The sequence below is a fragment of the Maylandia zebra genome, linkage group LG6 (genome assembly GCF_041146795.1).
Source record: "Maylandia zebra isolate NMK-2024a linkage group LG6, Mzebra_GT3a, whole genome shotgun sequence".
Lineage (NCBI taxonomy): Eukaryota > Metazoa > Chordata > Actinopteri > Cichliformes > Cichlidae > Maylandia > Maylandia zebra.
In genome coordinates this window covers 14,773,128-14,800,647 of record NC_135172.1, presented here as the reverse complement: position 1 = coordinate 14,800,647, position 27,520 = coordinate 14,773,128, and the positions used below count along the sequence as shown (strand labels likewise).

The window sequence follows — 27,520 nt, the reverse complement described above, 5'->3', positions numbered from 1 at the left end:
ATTTGTTGCTCACTACTGACTTCGTGGCTTAAATATTATCTCCCCCTGCTGGTAATGCAACTTCTGCACACAGTGAAGTCGATTTCATGTTTTGGAGAGACAAATTGTGGAATGGACACAGTGGACCGGCATGTCTATTATACGTTTTGCCACGATACTGGGTTGTATGTCCACTTTGTACTCCTCTGCTTCCCTTTGTTCCTTTGGCAGTTGGTCCTGTTTGCTTCTAAGTCAGCTAGGCCAACTTCTTAATTTGTATTCCCAATGTCATCTTTTTCAAGCTCAGATTTTCCTTATGTATGTATGCATCTTTCCCTAAATATCCTGTTTAGTGAAGTCTTGACCCACTATTGAGCATCATCGCATGAGCCAAGGTGTTAAAAATGACATCACCAGGGGCTTTGGGTGAAACCACTGTGAGACCTTGACCCACCCTATCATGTGAACTACTGAGGTCACCGGATGCAAAGAAACCCTGCTAGAAGTTAAATTCCTCAGAGTCGCTTCATTTTGGTTTTAGAACTGAGGAAGTCTCTTGGATGAGAGGTGAAACATTTTCAACAAATATAAAGAAGTCCAGTCGCTTTCACAGTCGACTGAGAACCTACACAGATTCATTTAGTGTAAGTGAACTAGTTGGGTATATCCTAGTTTGGTAGGCCTGACTTTGCAAATTGTGTACCAACTTGATGAAACTTGGTCCTATTTTCTGTTACACTCCTTCCTCACTCCCTGTGGTAAATTTGCATGTTTTTAAACTTCACTCCCCTCCTTTATTCTTCCTGAACGTTCTTCTTCTCAGTTTGTTATAGAACTATTTTTGCAGACTGATGAATCGTTGTATAAATAAATCTTTGAGTGTGTAAACCTGCGGAGTGCTCCTTTGCGTGCTTCCACCCCCCGCGCGCTCACGTTCTTCGCTTTCATGTTCAAATTGCAAACGCGTGAGTTACTTTCAAAAGCAGCACAAGTCATATTTTGTTATTGCTTTCTTTCCAGCACGTACCCAGTTTATTCATGCAGCTGTGCAGCCTGGTCTCCAGCAACAGGACCCTCTGCTGAAGCTCCTCGTAGTCGTATGCTCCAATCTCTTCCTGGATGGCTGTCAGGACGATCGACAGGTTAAGCAGCTCCATCCGCAAGGTGGCCAGCGTCTGTAGATCCAGTCTGTACTGCTCCACCACTGACAACAGGGGCCGTAGCTGAGACATCTGACCCTTTAACTCCTGCGAATGAGTTAAAGAAAGTGAGAGAGGCCATTTGCAGTCATTATTTTTCTCTTTCAGTTGCTGTAGTTCGGCGTAGTGCCACCCTTTGAGGCACACTTGAGGCAGTTTATGTGTCCGGACTGGTCAGGGTGCCCCGTAAGGGTGACCTCATCCCAGCATGTGTAACAGGGTTGGTGGTTTGTTTCTCATTCGGCTGATTACTCTCCTTGTCATCCTTAATCTCCCGTTGTGCTGCCTTCCACCTGTGAATGTTTCAAATGAATCTGTTCACCTGTCCCTTTTGTTCACTCGTCGATGCTAAAAACTGAGCACATGTTTGAGACAATCCTTGTGTCACAAGGCAGCCCCCCGGTCTACCTGTTGCTGATAAACTTGTTGGTAGGAGACAAATGAAATGAACTGAGACACATAAAGCTCTCATTTCCTTTGGGTTTGGTTCAGAAGAATATTTACTTTGCGTCCTTAATTCTTTCTGTGCATTTGGTAGCTGAGATGCTGCACATCATATTTCATTTCTGCCTCTGTCGCCGCATCTCTTTGCTCTCCCCGAGGAACAGACGTGAGCGAGGGAAGCGGAGAATCACGTTAACCGAATGGAAAGCGCCCCCAGAACATGCTAGAGGGACTGCGCAATCCATCTGGCCTGAGAACGCTTCACAGTCCCACAGGAGGTGATGGAAGATGTGCTGGAAGAGAGTACGTCTGGGCAAGTCTTTTCTGGCAACGTGACCCAAATAAGCAGCATAAAATGGATGGAGGAAAACTCTCATTTTAAAAAAATGCACTCTGGATCATATCGGGCCAGAAAGGCCCCCTTTCCCCCCTCTAATCAGCTTAAATGGAGATCAATAAAAATATGGATAGCATATGAAACAATTGTGCTTGCAGCAAGAGGGACAATAAATTTTTATTTGCTACTTTTATATCTCTACTTTTAGCCTTGATACTTAGATGTATCTTCTCTTTCAGCTTGCTGAACAAAGAGCTGGATTTGATATGGAAAAGAGAGAAGGATAAAGAGAAGTGTCAAAAGCGAAGACAAAAATTTTATCATCTTCTTATAACATCTCTGCACCCCCGCACACAAACACAACAACATATCCAGGAAACAGTCAGCAGTTGGCAGTCAGTCAAACACTTTATGTATCTAATCCCTCCCCTGCTGTCTTGAAATCACGACCTGAATACTTTTCCAACATCGCTACGACGCATTTTTCCAATTTCTACATGTCACAAGAGCACAGCGTGAAAACTCTGTAATTCCAAGCAGCTTCAGCTCACTACATCATCACCGCTCATTGATATTGGCAGTGTTCTTTGCATATAATTGCAAGTTGATTAAATATTCATTAAAACCCCAATTTTGACAAAATGCCAAAGGTGCCACGGTTTGTTAGATAGCGAACCACTTTACCTGGCTAATCCCTCCCCTGCCACGTCTCCGCCTTCATCTCGATTTCTCTAATCTCTCCCTTCCTGATTCACACTTTTATCTCTCCTCCAGTCTCTGCTTAACCTTTACTTTCCCTCTTACTTCTCCTTGCACAGTCCTCTCATGTCCTCCCTCCCACCAAGAAATATTTAGGTGCAATAAGGCTTACTTTCCTGTCTCTTTCCTCCTCTTTCCTCCACCATCTCTCTCTGTTTATGACTCCCATTTGACATCCCATTCTCCACTCCCGCCCTCCACCCTTGTTTCCTTCCTCCATGGGTTAAAAATACTGTTTAGTTATTGATAAACTTACTGAAGTTCCACATAAATATTCAGGAGTCTTTCCTCTCAGTGCAAAGGCAAAAGCTTATGACTGTGAAAACCCCCAGGAGCAACAATCATATGCACACACACACACACACACACACACACACACACACACACACACACACACACACACACACACACACACACACGCGTATGCATAAACCAACTATATAAAAACTTAAAAACAGACCCCCCCCAGCTGTTAAGATATGCTCGGCAAGAGATGAAAGGCAGAATGGATTTATGGGGAGGCGGTAATATGCCCTATTGGGGTAAGTAAGGGTTAGTGTGTGTGTGTGTGTGTACTTCTACTGCTTTTTATGAGCAGGCAAAAAAAAATCTGTGTGTACAGTCACAGTGTGGAGCTTGCGTCCCTTTTGTAGACAAAGTCCGCATGAATTAAATATTTTTAATTCTTAATTATTAATGAATTCTAATATGAAGACTTGGTTTGGGGTTATGGTGAGGATTACAGTCGGACAAGATGGTTTGTGGAGGGTTATTTCTTGTACACACTAAAAACAAAACTATTCGTCCTGGGACCACAGAATATTAAATGTATATTTCATAAATCCATGATAAGACAAACTAACCAATGAAGGACTGTGAAGTACTGGATCTTTTGTCCTATTTCCTCCAACCACCCCCAACCAGTCACGACAGACGGATCCCAAAGCCTATTAAAAGGGAGTTTTTCCTTCCCCCTGTCGCCAAGCACTTGTTCATTGAGGGTCGCCTTAATGTTGAGGTTTGTCTGTACTTTACAATATTAAATGCTTTGAGGCAACTGTTGTTGTGATTTGGCTTTATAAAAATAAAATTGAACTGAATTTATTGAAAAGATTCACCTGTAAATTTGGAATTACTGACATTGACAAGATGAGCAAGCAAATATTTCACAAATATAACCCGAGATATCAAGCTTCTGAATGAACTGGGATGGCAGTCTTTCGATCAGCTATCACCTACTGAATTTAGGTTATACTTCCTGAGGCTACACATACACACATGTGTGTGAATATTTGTCTAAGTTCACCTCTCAGTTGGAGAGCACGGTGGAAAAGCAATTACCTTTCCAATAGTAGATTATCAGTTTTAATCCGAATTAGCACAGGCCTTACCTCATTAGCCATTCAAACAGGACAATAGAAGTGTTTTCATTTGAATTAGTCACTGAACACACAATTAGATCAGTGATCCTAAACTTGACTGAATCAAGTTGATACAACAGTTCACCGCTTAGTTGAGTCAAAAAGGCTTCCTTCAAATTTACACAGCTTTTCTTTCCTTTTCCAGTGTAAATATGCTGTATTAAAAAAGTTTTCTTTAAATAAACACAAATAAAAATGGATAATAACGTTAAATTCTGCAAACTTAAGCTGAGTGCACATAAATGCCCTTGCAGCTGCTTGCCTCATTGTTCGTTGTTCTTTATTTACATTTTGTTATAAAATCTAAATTTAATAAAATCCAAAAGGTCTCCAAGATTAGAATGTAGGTTAATGCCATTCCCTGTGTTTATTCTGCATTTATTCATCTATTAAGTATACCTTTAAGGTACTATGACTGTGAAAGGCTGTATTTCAGTAGAGTAAAAGTAGATGGTCTAAAGATGGCAACAACTGAGGCCACGAGGTGTGCTCAGTTTTCTGGAACTCCGTCCATAACAAAACAAAACAACCTGATTTATATTTGGCTGCTATCCTCCATCGGGTTGTCTTTTTTTGTCAACAGCTGTGAGCCTCAGAGCGCTCCCGGGAAGTCCTGCTCTGACTATTTGCGATGCATGCTTTGTCTCCCCCGCTGTGTCAAAAAGGTGACATTTTGTTTCATTTTCAGGAAGAGGATGCAGAAGCAAGCCGAATTTGTGCTGCGTGCCAAAGTCAAGGTGTTTGCACGAATGTTGTTTTGCAGACGTTACAGCAGAGCTTGACAGTTTGGCCCCGTGATCTAATTTACTGTGCATAATGTGTGCTGTGTGTGACCCCTCAAAATGACTGTCGAATTACAATGTTTACTTTGGATCTGTATCGTTTTTAACTGAGGTTTAAACATTTTCTATTTGACATTTATGTCACCTTTCTTTTAAGCATTTTTTTCCTCCCATGTTGCCTTTTCAAAGCTGGAAGTGAGGCAATTTGATAGAAAGAGCAAATAATTCAAATGTTTGGCTGTAAAAATACTCATTATTTTTAAGTAGAAATCTACTTCTGTGAATAGTAGCACTGACCAACAATTTTTAAGATTGATTGCTATTATATCAGTTTATTACATTTATATACATGGTCCAATTAACTGAAATAGTAATAACTTCCTGTTGAACTTGTTCTCATTGTGTTTTAAGATAAACCTTTAATGTTATTAACTTATGTACATTTGTTAGTTATTGTTGTTTTCATGCTTGTTGTATTAGTTTATCTCTGTTCACTGTAATATAGGGCTGTTATTTGTGTGTGTGAATATGGGGTTGTGCAGTTTTATGACAGCTTTTTCATTATTTTACACTGCATTTGAGAACTGTGTGAATTGAAATTAGCACTGGATCATGTCAGAGCATGGCCGTGTTTGCAAAGCTGCATCTAGACAAGACTTATGGAACAATGTCTATTGGACAGACAAGAACAAAGTCGAGATGTTTGGCCGTATTGCAGTGTGGTATATGAAGAAAACCACAAAAATAATAAATGACAAATGACAATAAATGACACTTGAGGCATCGAGGTGAAAGTTATCTTCAGTTGCAAGTATCTTGGTGTGACCAATAATAAGCTGGACTGGAAGAACCATATGGAGGCGGGGTACAGTAAGAGACAAAGGCTGAGGCCTTTCCACTCCTGCTGTGCAGTGTGGACAATACGATGGTGGCCAGTGCTTTGTTTATGCTTTGGCCTGCTGGGAGGAAGGAGACCGCACAGCAGACAGGAACAGAGAAAACTTATTAAGAAGGCTCTGTGGTCACGTCTGAATTTGAAACAGTTCAGCACTGTTGTGGCAGAGAGAAGAATGCTCTTAAAGCTAACATGACCACGCCATGCCCAGGAGGTTATCACCAGTAGCACCTTCAGTCAGAGCGCTCCAGGAGGTCCTTTAAACCGACCACTTTACAGCAGCTGTTTAATGCACAATAATATGATTTTTGACCACATTTCCATATTTCAAATGTGTTGGCTGTTTTATTTATTACTTTTATCTGTCTATCTAAAGTCACACAAGAAAATAATTACTTTTTCACATCACTTTCCATTCATAAAATCCATTTACATCCGTTTCTGATCAACTTAATATAGATTAAAAAACCTGTAAAAGCAGCAGATTAACAAACCTTAAATGTGGAAAAATGTCAACCATACTTTACCATATAGTTTTTGCCTATCTTTTCCGTGAGATGAAAGTCCCTAAATCACTGCTTAAAGTTACATCCATGTGTAAACAGTGAGCTGGGTTATGCTAGGCTTCCACTTCAGTGTCATTAAGCTGCCAAATGAAGCCGTTTCACAGCTGATTTAACTGTTTAGATCATTCAACTCTCCCTCCTGAGATCCACGGCCTGTCATTCTCTGTAGCTCTTGAAATAATCTTTCACTACCCCTCCCCATGTTTTGTTGTTGGCACAGACGCCTGCCAGTGGCATCATGGCAGAAAGCACCAAGCCTAATGAGATTAGTACTCCTAATTTAGAAAGTGAAATACATTCAGATTTCCCTCAGTAAAACACAATACTTATCCAGGAAGGCAATCTTATCTTCTCTCCTGCAAATTTAAAGTACCAAGGAACAAACTATAAAAGACAAATGCAGAAAAAATGTTCTGTGCTTTTGTGTGTCAATATTATTCTAATCTGGTCATTAATATTAAAATTCAGACTCTTTCCAGACAGATTTTTTTTTTTATGACAGCTTGAAGCCTTAATGTGTGCAGTGATGCTGCAGTTTTACTGGCACCTTCAGAAAAAAGGCTGTGCGACACTTTAACACAGCAGACATGAAGCCAGCAAATTGACAGCTTCAAGACAAGTTTTGTCCTCTTGATGAAAGATGCTCGCGTGTCTGAGAGCAGGCAAGAAACTTCAGCTTGGCATGCGTGAAATCAATGTTTTCACACCAAAGGTTATATGTTCCCTGCAGCGACTGTCTGCATTGTATGCGACTTGATGTGTATGTGTGTGTGTGTCTGTTTGTGTGTGTGTTTCTGTGTGTGTGTTTACCTGCAGGCTCCTAGCTGTCAGACTGCGGGGACTGGCCACATAAGTGTGTAACCGTCCATCCACTCCTCTCAGCAGTGGCTCAGAGTCTCGAACATATTGCAGGTCTCTGGATGTCCGCAGGTCAACCACCTCCATGGACTGACTCACGTTCTGGACCTGATGTACACACACACACACACACACACGCATATGCATAATGCTGCTGATGCCATCAGTGATTACTGTTTGTCCCTTCCATTAATATTTATGATTGGCTTTGGATGCTGTCTGATTACTGGCACCTGTTATTTGTTTCCAAACACCTGTTGTTTGCCTACAAATATGGCTGTGTGGTGATATGATGACAAACAAAGGGCTAGTTCACTGAATTTTTAACCCCCCATGGTAACTAGTATAGCAAAGACAAAAAAAAGTTGTTGCACGCTGGTTTGAGTGTTAATGTTAAACCAACAAAACAAATGCTGTATTTCAATAATCATTTACTTATTATTTTATGTTATTTTTTATATTTTATAATGTATATGTATATAGGGACTTTTATTGTGAAATGAAAGAGCAGGAAGAACCACGTAGTTGCTGTCTGTAGCACAGACAGCAGAAAAGATTCCAGGTCTGAAAAGTGAAACCAATGTGGAATTCGTCTTTTTAATGGCCAACAGAGGGGACACAAAATCCTATGGAAGTCTATGGAAAACATAATGTATAAAAAATTAGATCAATTTTTAAATGTTGATAATTCTATGTTTCAGAAAGAAGTATTATCTGGAGTATGCTCATTAGCTATCGACTTGTAAATGACAATCAATGAGCGTTTGACCCTTCTACCACACAAAATGATCCCTATGAGCAACGCCTGCTTCAGTCAGAGGAGTTATCAGATGATGATGATAAATTGGTCTCTTTAGAGACCCTAAAAACAACAGCAAATAGAATAACAGATCTTTTCTATAGAAGATCATTAACTTGGTTATTTATGTATTTAGCTAATCATTTAAAATAAACATTTTAATGTGCGTTCATAATTTTACAGCTGAGTGTGCTCTCAGTGCTGCTAGTTATCTCTAAAGTGGTTGCTGCATATTAGAGTTCTGAGACTAGCTTACTGTCCCACAGCCTAATACACTGAGTGGAAAGATGTGATAAAGATGTGGAAATTGCTTCAGTTTACTGGCTGATCAAAGTAAAATTAATTTTATTGATTGAATAGATATACTTAAAGTATGCGCTGTGTTCTCATTGCTGCAATTCTACCCGTGTAAAACTAAGTGAATTTAAATCAAGTATAAAACCATTTATACACTTTTTGCATCACAAAATCAATACATGCCCATTTTAATGACAATGCAGCACACAGTCTGAGCTGCTTTAACCTACACCTTGGCTTCTTTCCTGACATTAGTAAGGTTTACAACTACTTATACAAATACTCCATTTTCTACGCAGATAATATATATTGCTCTGAAAACATGCCGTAAGTGAAAGAACCTGCTCCTGACCAGGTTATGTGTTCAATGTAAGTTACCATGGTGAATTAGCTCGGTAAAAAGTGAGCCACTTTCTTGACAGAGTACACTCTGATGTTAAGCCTGCTAGCCCAGTAATCTTACTTTGTAGTACCCACCCCTGGTGATGCAATGCCATCTAGGTCTACACCTTTATGGATCTAGTAGTGACACGGGCCACCAACCAAGACGGAGGAGGCAGCAGGAGGAAGACAAGCTGTCAGAACTGATAGTGATGCCAGTGTTAGCTAACAGCTGCAGATGTTTTCAGACACTGATGTTACAGGTGTTCAGGGATTCATTGGTGATTGTTTTAAATTTTCATTTTCACTGAAGAAGAATATCGTAGCTGCTATTAAGTACTTCACAGCTTGCTGTTTTCAACTTGAGACAACACTACCCTGGCAGAATTCACGCACTATGCTAGAGGTTTCTCGTGTGATGTCATGTGCATATCCCTCAAGAGCCATCCACCATGCTGGACATGATACAACTGCCTGTTGTGAAGTGAAAAAATGTGCATTCACCAACTGGTTGCCAAGTGGTTTCTGGACGTTGCTGACAATCTCTAAGAGAAATCAGTTATAAATAGAGGGTTGCAACACAAACCTCTTTCCGATTGCTCTGGTCGTTAGCAGGCTGCCACAGTCACGTGTTGTTTGCATGGAAGACTGAAATTACTTTCAAGCAGTAGTGAAACTGTGAAAAGTGCAATACAAACTGTAAATGGTCGCTTTAATCTAAAAGTTGTGCCACAGTGCTGTTTCCAACACATTTCAAGGGCAGACTTTTTACTCTGAAGACAACTAGTCTCCATTTACAGTTTGTGTCGCACTTTTCACAGTTTTACTACCTCTCAGAAAGTAGCTAGCAAATGTTTGCTAACATGCCAGCAAGGTCCATACAAACTATTGGTGACCACAGCAATCTGCTGGTGATAAAGGCAATCATTAGAAGGTTTTCACCAACAGACCAGAGTATAAACATTTTGCTAGCAACCGGTGGTTCAAAAAGGGTCACTAACCAGTCTCTGGCACTGTGTGAATGGGGCTTTAGTCACCTGACCCTACCTTTGATATATAAGTGGTTAATAGTGATGGGACTCCAAAACCCCAAAGTATACATAATATACTACATAATGTTTATATGCAACAAAGGGACAGAGTTACAATTAAGCTAGCAACTCTGGATGTAAACTTTGCAGCACTGTACAGTGACACAGTGATCCTTGGAGTTAAATTCTACCCCGTCTCATTAACCAGGCAGAGGGTGTACCACACACTTGAAATCTCTTTTAATGTTGAATGAAAAACAAGTGTTTAAAAAAATCTACTATAAAAATGACCCAGATATTTCCAGATATTCAGGAGTGATATGCAAACAAACAAACAAACAAACCCGCCCACACATCTCCTGTACAACACGTTCTGTGGAGGCCAGACAAGCAAAAAAAATAGAAAAATAAAAAATAAGCGCTCATACCACCGCACACAAACTCACAGCGGGATCTAGGTGTCACTTCCACAGACATGCTGAGCTGATTAAGATTCATAAATACAAAAGACTCTCAACAAGAGCAGAGCGAGGAGAGAAGAGGGAGTTATTTCTGATAGTGTTCATCTACCTTTTTCTCATTTCTCTCTCGTTTTGTGTGAAGCGAGAACAGGATGTAACAGCACCAGTGTAGGACAAAAAGAGTAGTAATCTTTGTGATATTGCCATTGGTGTGCTCCGGTTTACTACAGCGTTGGTGAGAAAACGTGCCGTTGTGTGCGAGGCTGAGAATAGCGAATGCATTCAGAAATGTTTGCTTACTTGATGCCGTTCAATAATTCATCAATTTCTGTCACAAATCACTTTTATTACCCTCTCTTAGGACACAGGCATGAACTGAATAGCCCCGTACACATGTACACACACACAAGCAGTTACACGCTTGTATGGTCGTATGCTGAGCTGCACCCACAACACAGAACAAAGTGTTTCTTTCCCACCCATCTGTCAGCGTTTCTTTGAGTTTAAACTCTTTTGGCATGCTGAATGACTGGCAGTCTACAGAGGATTTGGCTACTGATGTATCAGGAATACATCTGTCAGCGAAGCCCGTGTGTGTCTGTTCATGTGTGTTTCTGCAAGTGTCAAAACAAAGAGACAGTCCAGTGAATATTTTCATTCCAGTACACCGCCTCTGCCCCGTGCCGCATGTCAATGCTGACCACTGAAACGTCAAGGCGCGAGACGAACACTCACAAATGCACACGCACCTGCTCGGTCAGCGAGCGTAGCTGTCGACTCCGAGGGTCTCGTTTACAGAGGTTCCGTGCCGGGGCGACCACCGTGCACATGCACCTGCCGTCGGGATCCGAGGCCGTGCTGTAAACCTGCCAGCCTTCCTCTGAGCCCGGGTACAGCCCCTGCACACAAACACGCCCGGTGTTAATGAAGTCACTGCGGGATAACACATTACCAGACGAGAGGGTGAGCAGAGGAAAGCACAGAAAGCAAAACAGAACAACAAACAAATTCATCACCTATTAGCAGAGCAGATGATGTACACAACAAGCTGGAGTACAACTATTTCCATTACCAAATAAACACCTCACCATTGCTCCTTGGCTTAACTACTTTATGCTTCTGTGACACGCAGGCCATGGGACTGTTTTTGTCAGTAAAAAGACTCTAAAACGTCTGGCTCAGATTAGATTAACCACAATGGAAACCAAGTTAAAATGTGTAAAACTGACATTTAACAATGCACAGGTTTGACATTTGAAACCATCAAATCAAACTGGGAGGGATTAAATGATTTATGGTTAAAATGCCTTTTTGGTCTGCATGCTACAGCCAGGTAGCAGGAAACAAATGTGTAAATGCACTAATGCAGGAAACTTATTGGTAAAACAATGAACATCCAGAGATGGATGGAGCAACATTGACATTCATTTGAAGTTGTTGATGAATGTAGGGTGATGATGTTCAACATTCACGGTCTTGTGAATGTCGAATATCTTTGAGAGACACATTTTGTTCTTCAACTGTGAAAACAGCAAGAAACGAAGAAGAAAAAGAGAGAGAAAAAGCAGAGGTTCAGGTATTGGTGGTTATTTATTTCTGCTTTGTCAGTTTGATTTAAATTTAGCTTAAAAAGGGTTTTTAGAGGAATCTGAAAACCGGATGCTACATTTAGAGATTAAAGCGAAAAGCTTCAGTGCTATGAACTCACTCGTATGCTTTGACATTGCATAATAATAATACAACAAAACAGAAAGCAAATATCAGTGATTAAAATTTAAGTTGATGATTGAAGTTTTTAGAGATTAAGTGGTTGCTCATAGATGTTTGGTTGTGCACTGGTGTGGACTGTTTGCAGGGTAGAAATCATCTTTTGTGCAGATTTGTGGGAGCTCTGGGGAGTCGGTGACTTTCTGCCAGAGAGAACAGCAGTTCCGTCCGTGGAGGCAGAGAGTGGAAACTCTCCAGTAATGCTGCTAGCTTTCCTGGACACAGACATGTGGGAGACGTCACAGCTGATTTTAGCAACAAATGAGAAATTCAGAATTGGACATGGATGTCTCTGGTGAAGTCGAGCCCAATGAAAACACAGAAAGCGCACAATCTCCGTTTGACAAACATAAAAAGACGCTGAAATCACGAGATGCATCATGGTCAGATCACGCAGAGATTTACGTGCTGGCTACGACGATAATGACATAAAAGGAAAATATCTGTTCAGCCCTGATGACTGCAGTCTGACCTGAATAAGACTGAGACGCTGAAAAGAAGTGTGTTGGCTGAAAATAAAAAATACATGAAAAACCCTACAAAGGCTACGAAACGGAGATTTAATAGAGACTACATTCTCCTAAAAAATAGAAAAAGAAAAAAGCACAGAGCGGTAACTCCTCTTATCTTTATTTCTACCTTTACACCAAAATATGAGGGTTTTTTTTTTTCCAAATGATGAATGCACATCTCCCATGATCTGTTTATATGTATGCCTACTTTTATCTTTCAGCACATACTGTAAATGGGAGGTAGGAAATGTATTCATTCTTAAGCGAAGCCGTTATTGAAGCATGTGATTCAAGGTAAAATCATTCATAACACCCTCAACAGTGATCACAGTGACTGAGGGAAAATGTTTTTGATAGATTTGATAAATCCAATTAAGCCTGACTTTCTTTTAGATAATATTCTGGACACCTTGGAAACAGTAGCTAGTACAAATGATTTTGATAACACAAATCAGAGCCTGATCAATATATTGGTTGGGAGTCGGGACTGATAATGAAAATTTAAAAGGTAAGAAATTGAGGTGGAAAAAATATTTTAACCATGTTACGAGTGTTGAGGCTGCATAGTGTGTCCACCAGAGGGCACTCTGCAACTTCCTTGTTGGCAACACGTAATTGGAAGGTAACAAACACAAGGAGCTTTGTCTTATTATCTCAGTGAGGACTCATAAACAGCTGAACACGTCTAAGATTAAATACACAATTACTGATTTTAGGAAAAGCCCTCCTAAACACAAAGCTACTTTTATTAAAGGTCAGATTGTGGAGTGTGTTTAATGTTAATGCCTTTGAATAGTTGTTGATCCGAAGCTTGATTTTAAAGCAAACTGTGAAGCTGTGTGCAAGAAGGGGCCCCAGCGACTCCCATGTTTGAGAAGGCTTTCTTGTTTCCGCACTGATAAAACCACGATGATTTCATTTTATCCTGCTTTTATTGAATCTGTTTTATCCTTTTCTTTGTTGTCGTGGTTTGGATTCTTATCTGTAAATAACACAAACTCACTCAATCAAACTGTTAAGTGGTCTAACAGGCTGACTGGTTAACCACAGCATCTCTGCACACCAGACAGTTCCAGTTTCTTCCTTCTGGTCGAACGCTTCTGTTCCCAAAATGTAAAACAACAAAAGTTAAAAATAGCTTTGCTGTAGCAGCCATTACTCAAATGAACAAATGAGAGTTTTTGCAGTTTTTTCCCTTAGCGGGGGCGACATGTAGCCCAAGGTATTTTTAGTCATTGTTTTATAGTAGTATGTACAATTGTTGTCTGTTCTGCCTGTATTGAGAGCGTGAATATGACGATGGATGACCCACTGCTGCAGAGCAACGCAGCAGGAAACGTGGTGTTCCAAGTTATTAAGAATGAATCTCATCATAAAAATGGCTGAACCGCTAAATGACATTAGCTCATCCAAGGAAAAGCACCTGTGTGTTCATTCACATGGACAACAAAATGCTCATTTTTTCATCTAAAGTGGTTATCGGCTTTCATTACGTTCACAATTCTTATAAAACTATCAGCTGCAAAAATACGTCGACTCCAGTACTGTCCTTAAGTGCCTATTATAGGTCCTCCTGCTGCAATGGAGTGGGCGTTTTTCACTGAGCTTTCAATTTCTACTTAACAGTCAAACGAAAATATTGCTTTTATAGTGCTTTTTTTTTTTTTTACCCCACTACATTTATCTAACTATAGTTACAAGTTATTTCTCCTGTTACAATTTTTCATAACCGTCCTGGTGAGTAAAGACTATGTCAGGTTTGTGATAAACTGCAGGATTGAACTTTCTTTTGTGTATGAGGAAAATTCTCTTTTTTACATTAAGAAAACATAAAAATTGAATTAGCTAAACAACGCTGTCACAAAGCTAACAGCAGGGAAACAGGAAACACTGTAGTAGTGTGTGGTTTGGCTGTTTTAGAGGTGGGGGAGAGATCAATGCCATTTTGTTGATTCAGTAGTTTCAGGTAAGCTGATAAAAAAGGAGAAAAGCTGTGTTAGCAGATTTTCTTCCCTATGGATATGAACAAGTACTTTTATCTGCTCTGTGGATCACTTAATAAAGCAAATCTGACTGAAATCAAGACTGGCTTCAACAACAGTTAGTAGTACGAGTTGGCTATTAATAGATAGCACCTCAGCAAGCTAATGTGTGAAACAAGCCTGGTACAAACACACACACAGATATAAGGTCATGTTCAGCTCTTGTTTAGCCAGTAAGTATAAACGTATTATTTAACCGTACCACGAGATTCCAGCAAGAAATTATAATATGACAGGATTTGTCCTGTTCTTTAATGTTATTAGGACAGGGGTGTCAAACATGAGGCCTGAGGCCTGCTGAAGACTCCAGTCTGGCCCATGGGACAGCACTGTAAAGTGTAAAGGAAAGCATACATTTGGGGATTTTAACGATATTTTTGTAGATTTTAGAGCTTTTCCTACTAATAAAAATGTCCCTCGTGGCCACTGATACACACCAAAGTAAATAAATGACAGAAAGTTATTGGGTTTTTTTTTTTTAATCTTTGATAGAAAGACATTCTGTCATTTAACAAAAATGTTCAGTTTTATAATTACAGGAGCTAACAGGACTTTTTCTTTAATTTTACACATGTATGTCTTAAAATCTAAGGCCAAAGATTAGTGACGACAGACTTCAGCATCATTTCTTCATCATGAAGAAAAACTGAGACGCATTGTTTCAACTGCACTTCATTTCCTTATATTAAAGTGTTTCAGGGACTAAATGTGTAATAAAATGTCTTTGCACTGACAGAGAGGAGAGCTTCACGAGTTTGGTCCACTCAAAGTGGGCTGCATGTGGTCCACAGTGTAAAATGAGTTTGACATCTCAGCTTTTAGGATCTGATTTTCATTGATTCCTGAGCTTTCTGAGCATTAAGTACTTGTCATGTTTTACTTCTGGTTAATGTTTTATATTTGCTTCTGTCAAGCTTATACATATCCAGTGTGTTCTTTTGTCTATTCTTCATTTCCTGCTTTACTTTGGTAATCCTTTGCCTCTTGTGTTTTACAGTTGCTTTTACTTCCCATCTGTCCTCATCTAGCTGATTGTACAGCTGATATTACTCCCTGCCTTGATTAGCCTTCTGTGTATAACTTGTCCCGCATCCCCTTGGTCTTTTGTTGAGCTGCCTGTAGTCGTACCTTCTCTCTGTGTTCCCATGTTGTTGCCTTGTTTTTGGAATTCTGCCATTTAGTTTCTTGGCTCTCGCTACAGCCTAAATGAACAGCTCGCCTTTTGTTATTGGAACTCTGCCTCCCTGCATCTTGCATTTGGGTCCTCTCACTACACATCTCACAGTTCTAAACAGTCTATGTTTAACCAGGCCCAAGTTCAATAACTAATCAAATCACTGTGGGTCAGTCTGCATGTTCAACATGAAAGGATTCTGGAGCCTGCATTTATGACATCCTTTAAAAAATCACTTCAAAATCAATATTTATTTTAACATGCACCACTTGAATCTACCCATGAGGATCTAAAATCCAGTTATTAATTGAATATTTGATTAAAGTGAAAAAGAAAAAAAGCACAGGGTCAGAAGATTAGTGTTGATAATCCACAATCAGGTGCTCTTCAAAGACGAGGCCAGCGGTCGAATAGAGATTTTAATGTTCAAAAAGAAAAACAACGTTTGTGCTTATTATTAATGGCAGTCCTTGGTATTGATTTGGGGAGTGGGGGACGAAATCAGAGGGGCTTTGGTTTAAGACAAAAAAGTATTAATTCATGAATCAAACAATGGGTTTCAGATCAGAGAGTCTCCATCGTGATACGAAGAACAAACAAAACAGAGATTTAATTGAAAGGGCTTAAGAGGCACACCGTGTGCGAATTCTAGCATTTAAGAGGCATTTCAAGTGGCTCCTTTACAACTCTGTTTGTACGCTGTACATTTGCAGCTATTTAAATGTCAGCACTCCTGCTGGTGTAATAGTATGTACGTTTTTCTTTTTGTTATTCAGACAGTAGGAAAATAAAAAAAAAGTTATTATTTGCCTCACCACAGGGGAATCCTATTTTTAACCTTTTGTAGCCTAAAGAATGGCACAAATCCAACCTGCTGAGGTGATTTTAAAAACTGCAGCACAGAGGAGTGGACAGGCAATTATTAGCACTTGAAAAATACAGTCTAAGCTGTTATATAATCAGACCCTTTTTTTATGTTTTGGGTTATTTGGGACTCATTAGGTTGAGGCGACACCGATTGTTCCCAGAGGGCTGACCATTTGGAAGCAAGTAACAGCAGAGGAAGTTAAAAACCATAAAGACAAAAACACAGAAGACGCTAAATCACGAGCTCATTACTGTGAGGTTTATCCAGGTCTGCAGCTTGACCTACTTAGTGATAACACTTTAGAACAATGTAAAGGAACGGCTGAGTTTGATCTGACACTCACAGCCTGTCGCACTGAGCTGCCCTAAAAACCCTGAAAAAGAATAATGGCAGAGGGGGAGGATGAGAGAAGGAGGCTGCCGAGAGGATGAAGGCACGAGAGGGAAATATGGAGGGGGGACCGTGGTGGCCTGGAGGGAAACATCTGATAAATCTATCAGCTGGGTTCAGAGGGGTAACCTTCACAATGTTCACAATGGAGCTGATGACGCGAGCGTTGAGGTTTAAAAAGAGGAAGATGTGAATGAGCTGAATGTATGAGCATCGGCTGTGCCTCCTGCTCGATGTAATTAAACAGAGGACATATGGCACCTCGGGGCTCATTTCACACGAGGGAAAAATGATAAAAATCTACACAGGCAGCTCGACTGATTGTGATCAGAGCAAATACAGAGAGCGCAGAGCAAACAGAGCCGCATTTCTGCAGTTGACAAATTGTTGATAAGAGGCTGAGGAGACAGGAGGACGTACGCAACTCAGAAAAATGTGTGTAACATCCTATATAAGAGAAAAATCGGAAAGTCTTACTGACACCATGTAGCTTAGAGTGTGTTTACCCAGACTAGCACTGCAATGAATAGACTGTATAGAAGCCTTCTTTTTTAAAAGTCATATGCTCTTATGACATAAGAAAAATATGCATAGTGAGTCAGCAGTAACACATAAACACTGAATGCTCTGACTGAGCATGGCAAAACAGGTTAGCAACAGAAACGCTGCAACCTTAATCTCAATATAATAATATTATGTAGCAAAAAGTAAAAGGCCAACAACTGAAATGTGTTGTGGCAACAGGCTAAATGGGTAAATAAATGAATAGAACAGTTTAAAAATGACCAATAAAAACTCAATCAAGCTTAAACTAAATGCTAAAGAGTCAGAGGATAGTGAATAGTTACAACAGCTGCTTAAAACAATAAAGAATCCATTGAAATGCTTCTGTTACTCAGTATGTAAGCTGAACAAAGCACCAATTCATTAGCAGCCCTTATCTTAAAAAACAAAAAGAAAAACCTTTTAATACAATTTATGTTTTAATTACCATGCAGTTTAAAATTAATTCAGCAAAGTTGAAGCACATTTGGAACCTGACAAGTAGTGCTGATTAAAGAGCATTTGAGTTCATTTGATAAGACTCCGGGGAAGCACAATTGGCAAAAAATAAATAAATAAATAAACACTTTGGCGAAAGTGATGTAGCTAACAATTAAATTTATGTGCAATTAAGCTGGATTACAGAGACACAACAGCCAGATTTCAGACATTTCCCATTTAGAAACTGTCTGTCAACTATTGCAGTAGCAACACTGCCCATCTAACATCTCCATCTGCTTCAGCCACGGTCTCTGTGTGTGTGTGTGTGTGTGTGGGCACCTGCTTGCATGAGACTACATGCACTTTGCTGAACTTGCAAAGTGCCACCACGCAGCAGATGCGAGGTGCCAGAAAGGTAAATCATGCAAACCCTGAGTGTGCGCACAAACGCACACAAACTGCAATGCACGGACAGGATACGCATACGGGGTGAAGAAACCAGGGTGCGTGCAGTGATCCCCCATGTCTCGGGTTGCCAGGGGGGTTGCTAGGGCAACAAATCACCGGCTGTCCCATTGGGTGAGTCAGCCTTCCCTAGGAGAAATATCACCCCAGTAAGTCTGAGAAAGAGCAATCCTATTACCGGTCTGTGGGTGTAGCAGTGTGTGTGTGTGCAGCAGTGTGTGCATACTGTACATGTGTTCTTTATGACTCATAAAAGCTTATTTATTTATTCATTAGTGCTATTTATTCTTCAGTTGTGCCACCTGCTGTAGTGTATTTTCTAATTGTGCTCTGACTCTGATCTTGTGAGCGCTTTTTTTTCCTCCTCTACCTTCTTTCATGTCTTTTCTGCACCAGTGAACAGATCAAATATCTGCTGCATGCAGGCTAAAATATCCCTGAAGATCTTGATAATTGAATCTGACTTACTTCCCCCGTCATCGTAGATATCTTAGAAGCTGGGGCTTTTTTTCTTCTACAGTGGATAAGCAGACATTTATCTTGGAATAATTACAGATCATGTCACAAAGGAGAGCTTATGTCATTATATTTACTGAAAGTGGATGTTGCTGTGTAGAAAAGAGAAGTATGTAAAGGTGCTGCTGAAAATCACAACTCAAGTGACAACAAAAACGCGTCTCTATCGTTTGATGAAGACGAAGTTCTGGAAGTGCACAGATGCAGCGTGTATGCGTGCGTGTTTAGTCATATGAATATGAATACGTACGCTGACGATCCGTTCATGCGTGCCCTCTGAGGAGATGATGGTTCCATTGAGTCCAACCAGCGACGGTAAGGTCTGGGACATCCAGTTAGTTACCATAGCCATGGTGCTGAGCACCGCTCCAATTTTCAACATGGGAACACTCATCCTGATGCATACACATTCACACACCGCACACACACACACACACACACTAACAGAAACTCTGGCCGGCTCTCACACACAGTCCAAACTGTTCACAGCAGTCATTCTAACAAGAGCAGCTGCACAGCATGGTGTTACAGGTTGTGCAGTCGCTCTGTAGTGTTTGTTTAAAAAGAAAAGAAGAGAAAAAACCACGAATGTTCCCTCTGAAGTCTAAGACACTGCCACAGGTTAGTAGATAAATCCAGATGCATCCATGCAAAGACGCATCAAGTCCAAACATCCAGCTCAGGCTGCAGGAGGTGCTCCTGGAAACAGCTGGTCTGAACTGTGCGCGTATGTGTGTGTGCGTGTGTGTATGTGTGTGTTTCCTGGACTCCTTCCTTCGTCTGGCAGTGAGGCGTTGTGGCTGAGCCAGCGCTGCTCTCTCATTTATCCTCTAACTCTCTGCCTCTCCCTCCCTCCCGCCTTTCCTCCACCCTCTCTCGCAGACACACTCCTCCATCTCTCTCCCAGACTCTCACCTATTCCTTCCACTTCTTTATCCAAGCGCCACAGTCTCCTCTCAAACCATATTTCATTCAATGAAAAAAAGCACGCCGCAAAAAAAGTGCTAACAAGAAAAAAAAGAATATTCATCTGACACTTATCCCATTCTCTTGCCTTTTTCACCCTTTTATCATTTCCATACCCATTTTCTTCTTCTTTTACCTGACCTTTAATTTTCCCTTTTCATCCTGACTGCAGTCAACACCTTTCTTTTTCCTTTCTGTCCAATGTCCCCATCTTTTCCTTGATATTGATTAAATGCAGACGCCTACAGGAATGCACAATGATCTGGACTGACCTCTCCCTTAAGTGTGTGCGTGCGTGTGTGCATTTGTGCTTCATGTAAATCACACACTGATGCAACACTGCCACCACGTGGCCCTCGGTGCCTGCCGACAACCAAACTGTGTAAGAGATTTTACACTGGATTTGATCAAAACTTCAGAGAAAGTACAAGATGTACAGATGCTTTATTTGATCTGGCTCTGCAGCATTTCCATGGCAGCAACAAACTCCAAAAATAAAGTTCAGCCTGTGTGCCACTTCTGTCACTGTGTTTACAACGTTTGCATCCACCTGCTGGGGACTGCAGATTAAAAGGAGTTGGTACAGCACTTATGCACAAAGCCTAACTGTGTCCCAGTTAAATAATATACTTACTGTATACACGATACACTATACTACCTAAGTCTAAGTCTCTATGTGCATTTTGAAGGCTTTTATTCCTGGTACCCACTCTGTCTATCAGCAGCATTTGCAACACTGCTACTCTTCAGACTATTGTTCTGTTATTGATTGTTTTTGCAATGAAGATGAGTTTTTCTAGCTTGATATGTTTTATTTTCCCAGTGGTTTAACTTACAACCACAGTTTGTCTTAATTTTTGTGAAGCGGTGAGCTGTGTTTCTTTAAAAAAATGTTTTCTGGCACTTTTTTAAACCAAATGACTAACTGCCCTAATCACTGGCTTATTTATTTATATGAATGAATAAATGAAAGCCTTGCAGGCCGTAAAAAAATTAAGTGCCATTATTATGCTAACTAGCACAATTAGTAGTTCAAAACAATCCCATTTGTTAGTCTTACGCTGAGCCATGACATTTTGTTTCCCTTCTCTTCCCTGTGATTGGCTGTGCTTCACAAACACAAGGTTTGCACAACAGATTGGGGGAGGGGGGTACATTACATATTAGACCATGTCATGTATCATCTATTTAATAACATCTAAGCCAGGATGCAGAAGCACTGTAAGATTTAGTAGCTTGTAGAAAAACCTTAAACCTAACCTTAAAAAAAGCTGTGTGACTTTGTCATAGAAAAAATATTGAAGGAATTTTCAGCCCACTCTTCTTGACAGAGTTAATTCAGTTCACTGGTTTTATGCACATCTCTTTTAAAGTCCACAAAAGTATTTCAGTCAGGTTGAGCTCTGGACTTTGACTGGACCATTGCAATGCCTTGATTCTTTTCTTTTTCAGCCATTAATTTGTAGATTGGGATCATTGTCCTGTTGAATTTCCCAATTTGGGCCAAGCTTGAGCTGTCAGACAGACAGCTGACTCCAGAATACTTTGTTAACAGAGGAGTTCATGTTTGAACGAGTGACTTGTCCCGTGGCTTCAAAATAAGCTCAAATAATCAGCCCTCCACCAACAAAGCTGACAGCTGGTATGATGGGCTTGTGCTGATAATCTGTGTTTGGTTTTCTCCAAACAGCTTCTTCTCAGAAAGAAGAGGCTTTCTTCTGGTAACCCGTCCAGCCAGGCAATACTTGTTCAGTCATTTTTAAACTGTATACTGTTGTGAACTTTAATATTTAACATGCCAACTGAGGCCTGGAAATCTCTTGAATTTTTTGCAGTTTCTCTGAGTACTGACCTTGAGGTAAATTTCCTAGAAGCGTCCACTCTTGGGAAAACTGGCAACTGCCTTGAATGTTTTCCACTTATGAATATTCTTTGTCAGTGTTGAACGATGGACTTCAAATTGCTTGGAAATGTCCCTATAACCCTTCTCAGATCGATGGGCAGCAACATTTGCGTCTTTGTGTTTCCTCACTGGCAGTGTGTTAACACACACCTGAATGCTCCAGACCAGCAAACTGACGAAACATCTGCTTTTATAGAGGTGCTCGCACCCGCTCATGATCAGTTAATCACGTGTATTTGATCAGCAGCGCCTGGCTACTCTTAATTGTTATGGAAGCAGTAAGTGTTCTGCATTTTGGCTGATGTTTATAATAACCCATATAAAGTCTTTTTTCTTTTATTTAATATAACCTGACATATAAAACCTTAAATGTGAAAGACGCTGCACATTTTTTTTTTTAAAGCCTGCATATACATCTTTTTTTTTCTTGCAACAGTGGCTTGAGTTGAGTGTTGTTGTGAGCTGCTGCTAAATGAATCCTTTACCCATGAGACACATTTCACTGTATTTTTTTCTGACCGTATTTAGGACAGCACTTAAGTGGCAATTTTTGATGAAGTCTACAAAATACGGTAATGAATGTAAAGCTTAAAAAAAGAACTAAACACAAACTAAGTATACTGTACTGTAAATTCATCGTGTGTATGAAAATGTAATGCAAGGATCAAACACAATATTGGAATAGTGTCAAATAGGCCTCACGCTAATCACCAGTCAAGAGGAGGATCAAAATCATTGAATGATATACATTTTTAGCAATGGACATTTGCAGTTTGTAATTAGTTGAGTCTAATGAAAATAGGATAATACTGACACATCAGGCTGGTGTTTTTGAGCTGTAAAAGGCCACCCGTGATGCTAAACAGACTGCAGTGCACAACTAGCAGCCCTGTAACAACTTCAAGAGCTATAGAAGGACATGGCTCTTCCCCGTCTCCTGCCTCGAGCAATTATGTGTCAACAATTTAACTAACCAACACTAAATATTTTATAGCGCCTTTGTTCTCATCAGGAGTAACATACTCGTTGTTTTTTTCTAGATAAAGAGTCTGCAGAATACACATGGATTATACATAAAATCTCCTTCAGCAAATATTCTAAACATGAATATTTCAATCAGCTGCACTTAAGGTTACACAGTCATGAGGAGGAGGAGGGCAACAACAGAGCCAACATGACAAGTGAGTGGTGTAAAACACCTTCAGGGTGTTTCTGGTCACTGACTCAGGTGGCTGCCTCTCTGCATTTTTACAAACTAATCATCGCCATCTTGTCATGACCCTGTGCCTTCTCGGCTGACTCTGTATGGCTACAAGTGTTTTTGTTGTGCTGCATCTCTCTCTCTCCCCTGCACTGCGCTCTACCGGGGCGGAGTCATGACGGCTCCAGCCCCTGGCTCGGACACCTGCAAGCAATCATCTCACTCACTTCTTAAGGCGGCTGCTGAGAGTGCTTCCTCGCTGGATTATTGTGTAACACTCGTCAGTGTCATCACTTATCTGAGCCGTTTTTCGAGTTTCTGTCGTGCCACTACTCACCTGCCTTTCCTCTCTGTGCCAGGATTCTCGCCAGCCTGAGGACCGCCGTTGGTGAGCTAAAGCCGGAGTCCGAGCTACCTGAGCTTCAGTGGATGTTGTACATAGCCCTCTTCTTCCCGTGCCTGTGCTTCCCGGAGACCCTCTTCCTGTGCCCCCTCACCTGTATATATTCGCACCTGGTGTCTGTGTGTGTCAATAAATCACGAACTTAAGTGACGGTCTGCCTCCGAGTCCCTCCTGAGCCTGACACATCTTTTCAGTAGAGTGGAACGACAAAGTTTCTCAGAACAATACAGTACAACAGATCAAAACAAGAAGAAAACTCAAAACTATAATATAATAAAAAAAATAACTCAAACAATGAATATAGATGATCGTGATTTCTCTGAGCATAAAACTTGGCAAAACAAATCTATAAAAATATAATTTTTGGGAGGTCGATTTTGATCTAAACTCCTTTGTCAGCAATATTTACTTTATCTAATATGTTTTAAGATGTGGATCTATATAAAGCATTTTATTTCTTTCAGTCAATTTATTTCATTTTATTTTAGTCCTGTTTTTGTGACTTATAAATATGTTTCCCTTAAAAAAAAAATGCATGCTCTAACTGTTAGCATGTAGGCAATATGGCTAAGCTATTTTGGGGATGTCCAGCAAATACCAGGAGATATAAAAGACACAAGGTTGGTTAACAAAATGATAAATCAGAGTACATCAATTCTTTCCAAGAACCACTTTAAAGTTTAGAAACTTTTAAATTTTGACTCATTTGACACAAAGGTTGAATGGATAAGTTGGGGACACGGTGTCTCCTTACCTTACATGAGCTGACAGTGACCAGCAGCAGCAGCAGCAACCACAGGGCTTCAGGTGGACTCATGGCTGTCCTTTTCTCTCCCTCTGGTATTCCTGGTCTTGACCCAGCTTTGACACGCACCAGACATGAAAGAAAACTTGGTACTGTACACCTTCCTTGCTTAGCCTTGAGGTTATGACTAATTTGACTAGTCTGGAGTGACTGAATCCCCTCAGGCTGTGGAAGAAGAGCACAGTGCTAGTGTTCTTGCTGTGGAGAGCCACTCAGGAGCTGACTGGAGACAGCAACTGTCTTTGAGGAAGATTAGAGAGGAGGCGTAGGGAAGGAGGAGTTGGTGAAAAGGATGATTATTTGGTGCTTAACACAGCCAGTGAATATACAGTTAATTAGTGAGTGGGTGCACTTGTTAGTAACAGATTGCATGTGAGATTGTACTGCTGATTCTGGTATCATAAACTTACTCCCTGGAACTCAGGAAAACTTTTTCTATTAATTTGGAAAAAGGGGCGTAATTGTACGGAATCTTAGTTTTTAAAAACTCTCAAATTCTCCCAAATTTGGGAGTTTTTAAAAACTCCTAAATGTAATAATAAAAACTGTTCACTGGTAAGGTTGTCAAAATAAAAAAAATCATTACTCAGATAATTTAATAATCGATACTAAAAATTGGTATAATACCAACAGTGCTGTCTTGGCTCCTGCAGTTGATACACGACTTCAGCCCCTCATGACACAGGAATAGTGATTCATCTCATATCGCATGACTATATAAGAGTGATATATAAAAGAGTTTTTTACACTCATAGTTCACAACACTGAACATTTTCTAAAGTTAAGCAAAGCCCTCACTTTCACAAAACTGGAACATTAAACAGTTGCTAATGCTAATCTAGCTGCCGCGCACATTAACGTTAGCCTTTTAACTGCTAGCAGTTTAGCCCTGTGTTAAGCTATGATTAAGGTAGCAGCATGTTAACCCTAGAACACTATCGCTGGGTGATTTACACCCGAGAAAATACATTTACATGATTTCTCCCTCCTGCAGCTGTTTGCGTGTCGAGGAGCCTGTGCCTTCACCAGGGAAGTCTCAAATGTCCCAGGAATGGGTGGACCAAAGACCAGCTTTCCAGAGTCATTATTTTGTTTTAGGAGTTCTATTTTTCATTTTGTTAGACATAGCACAGTTAAAAGTAAAAGAAGACCACTCTAATTTGTCATGTGTTGTCATATTTTGATATATTTGATTACTTTTCATTGGTTATATTATATCGGGTAAAAATCACCCGGCATTAGTGATCGTGTTACTATTTATAGCGATAGTGTTCTAGGGTTAAATCAATATTAGATGTGACTGAACAGCATTTTACAGCATAGTATAAAAGATGGACGTTGTACTGTAACTGTCACGTATGCTGGTGTGGTACAGTAACGTCACCCATTGTTTTCTAATAATAAGTCTAATGACTTGTGATTGACAAGTGTTTACCCAATTAGGGTTTGGGTACATACCACAATTTTAAGAAAACAGACTCAATGTTTTATTCAATAAGAACAAAACGGAGTGACTAAACATATAAACCTAGCAGGAAAGTGTTTACAGAGGCCATGACAGAAAGCCTTTTTCCCATAAACGTCTATGGGACCCCAGGTCTTTTTCAACCACAGCTATCGCCATCTGGTGGCCTTTAGGCAGAATGCAGCCTTTTAGGCACTGATGTATTGGGTTAATTTTTTCCACCTATAAGTTATGTCCATGTGTTATAATGTCTATGGTTTTGAGCATTAGGTTAAAGGCTAGGCTAGCCCCAGTTAACGAACATGATACAAGTCAAGGCAAGCTTTGTCATGTTGGTAAGTAAAATGTTAGCATATATTCTGGTAATTATTCCCAGTACACACCTCAGATGGCTTAAAACAAATAAGATAAAGAGAAAAAAACTTCCTTTCCTCTGCATTGTTCTCTCTCTGGACACTGACATCTATCTTCAGTACACAAACCGAACAGGAATAAATTACTAACTTGTGCTGGCTGTCTTCCATGTGAACCTGCCACTCTGGCTTTAAACACAATGTAGGTGACTTTCATGTCACACAATCCATATTTCATTGCTGGAAATTAGCTGTTAAATACTCTTGGATGAGCTCGCTGTGTTCACTCGCTTCCCCTCATTAAAGTTTCAGCATGATTGTAATGCAGATTTCAAGACGGCACAGCAGGCAGAGAGAGAGAGTAACAGGAAAGGCCAACTGAAGAAGACATGGGTGGCGAGAGAGAAATATAGTGCACGCATGCTCGGCCTGTAGTATAAACCCAATAACAAATAGTCATACACCTTACGCACAACCTCATTACTCCAGCTGTGTGTGAAATTAAAGACAAACTTGACTTCATGCCAACCAAACAACAGGGCCCAGCCAGAAATTCATGAATCACTTTTCACTCAAATGTTCTGGTTAAAGAAATTATTATTATTATTACTTATTTTTGTATTTTTATTATTTTCAGTGAAAGCTTTTGAATGCTGCTGATGTAAACCCAGCAGTGGCTTTATTTTCACCTTCGATATTCTGCACTTTGGAAATGATTCAAAATTTAATTGGGTTTTAAATTCATGTTTAGAGATGACATTTCAAGCATGTTAAGGTCACTGCAATCAAGTTAACGATAGGTTTAACATTTTACACATCAGCCTACACAGTGACCTTTCAAAATAAGGGAGTTCAAACATGTGCTCGTTACACTCACAAAATGTAGTTTTACTATACGTCATGAAGAGCTCCATAAGTATCTCAAGTATTTGGAAAATCGGCTCATTTTTCAGGTCTTTTTTTTCCTGCACTTGTGTTACAATCTTCACTCCTCAGAAGCTGTGTGCAGTGAAGATATGAGCAATGTTGTTTTTGTTTTGTTTTGTGAAAGAACAAGAACGTGATGAAAATGCACAAACAGCCACAAATGCAGCAGCTAACAGGACATCAACTCTTTGTAAAGACAGCATGCTTATATAAAGCAAATTGTGAGAAACTGACCCATGTGAAAGAGCAAAAGCTTGCTTTTAAACAGGTAACAAAAGCAGTGATGAGCAGTCAGGCTTGTAGGATTAATCTCCATTTCTAGCACTACTTTTTTCTCCAGCAGAGTCAGCCTGGCCACATTTTCCTTCCCAGCTTTGCTCTTGGCTTCGTGGTAGTAATTAATCACTATAAGAAAGTGTGTCTTCTGTGGAGCTGTAGCCTTTGGTTTATGTTAATTCGATGCATTGCTTATTCAGTACATCTCAGGCCATGTTGAAGATTAACTAGAAAGTAATATAACGAATACTGTAACAAATAATTATCTGCTGAGAGAAAGTAACTTAATGTATT

General features: G+C 40.1%; 1 protein-coding gene across 2 annotated transcripts in view; it reads right to left on the bottom strand.

Annotated features, from left to right (window-relative positions):
• The window catches only part of LOC101465338 (noelin-2), a 37,615-nt gene extending 13,204 nt beyond the window's left edge, over positions 1-24,411 (bottom strand). The window contains exons 1-4 of one of the 2 annotated variants that reach the window (XM_004569005.2): positions 24,155-24,411; positions 10,959-11,108; positions 7,193-7,348; positions 1,007-1,226 (exon numbers count right to left, since the gene is read on the bottom strand). In XM_004569005.2, the coding sequence (XP_004569062.1) occupies positions 1,007-1,226; positions 7,193-7,348; positions 10,959-11,108; positions 24,155-24,217 (589 nt within the window). In that variant the 5' untranslated portion in view covers positions 24,218-24,411. Of the gene's footprint in view, positions 1-1,006; positions 1,227-7,192; positions 7,349-10,958; positions 11,109-19,177; positions 19,794-24,154 lie in introns of those variants that run through there. The other variant, XM_004569003.5, reaches the window with a different exon arrangement.
• Between the last annotated feature and the right edge of the window lie 3,109 nt (positions 24,412-27,520).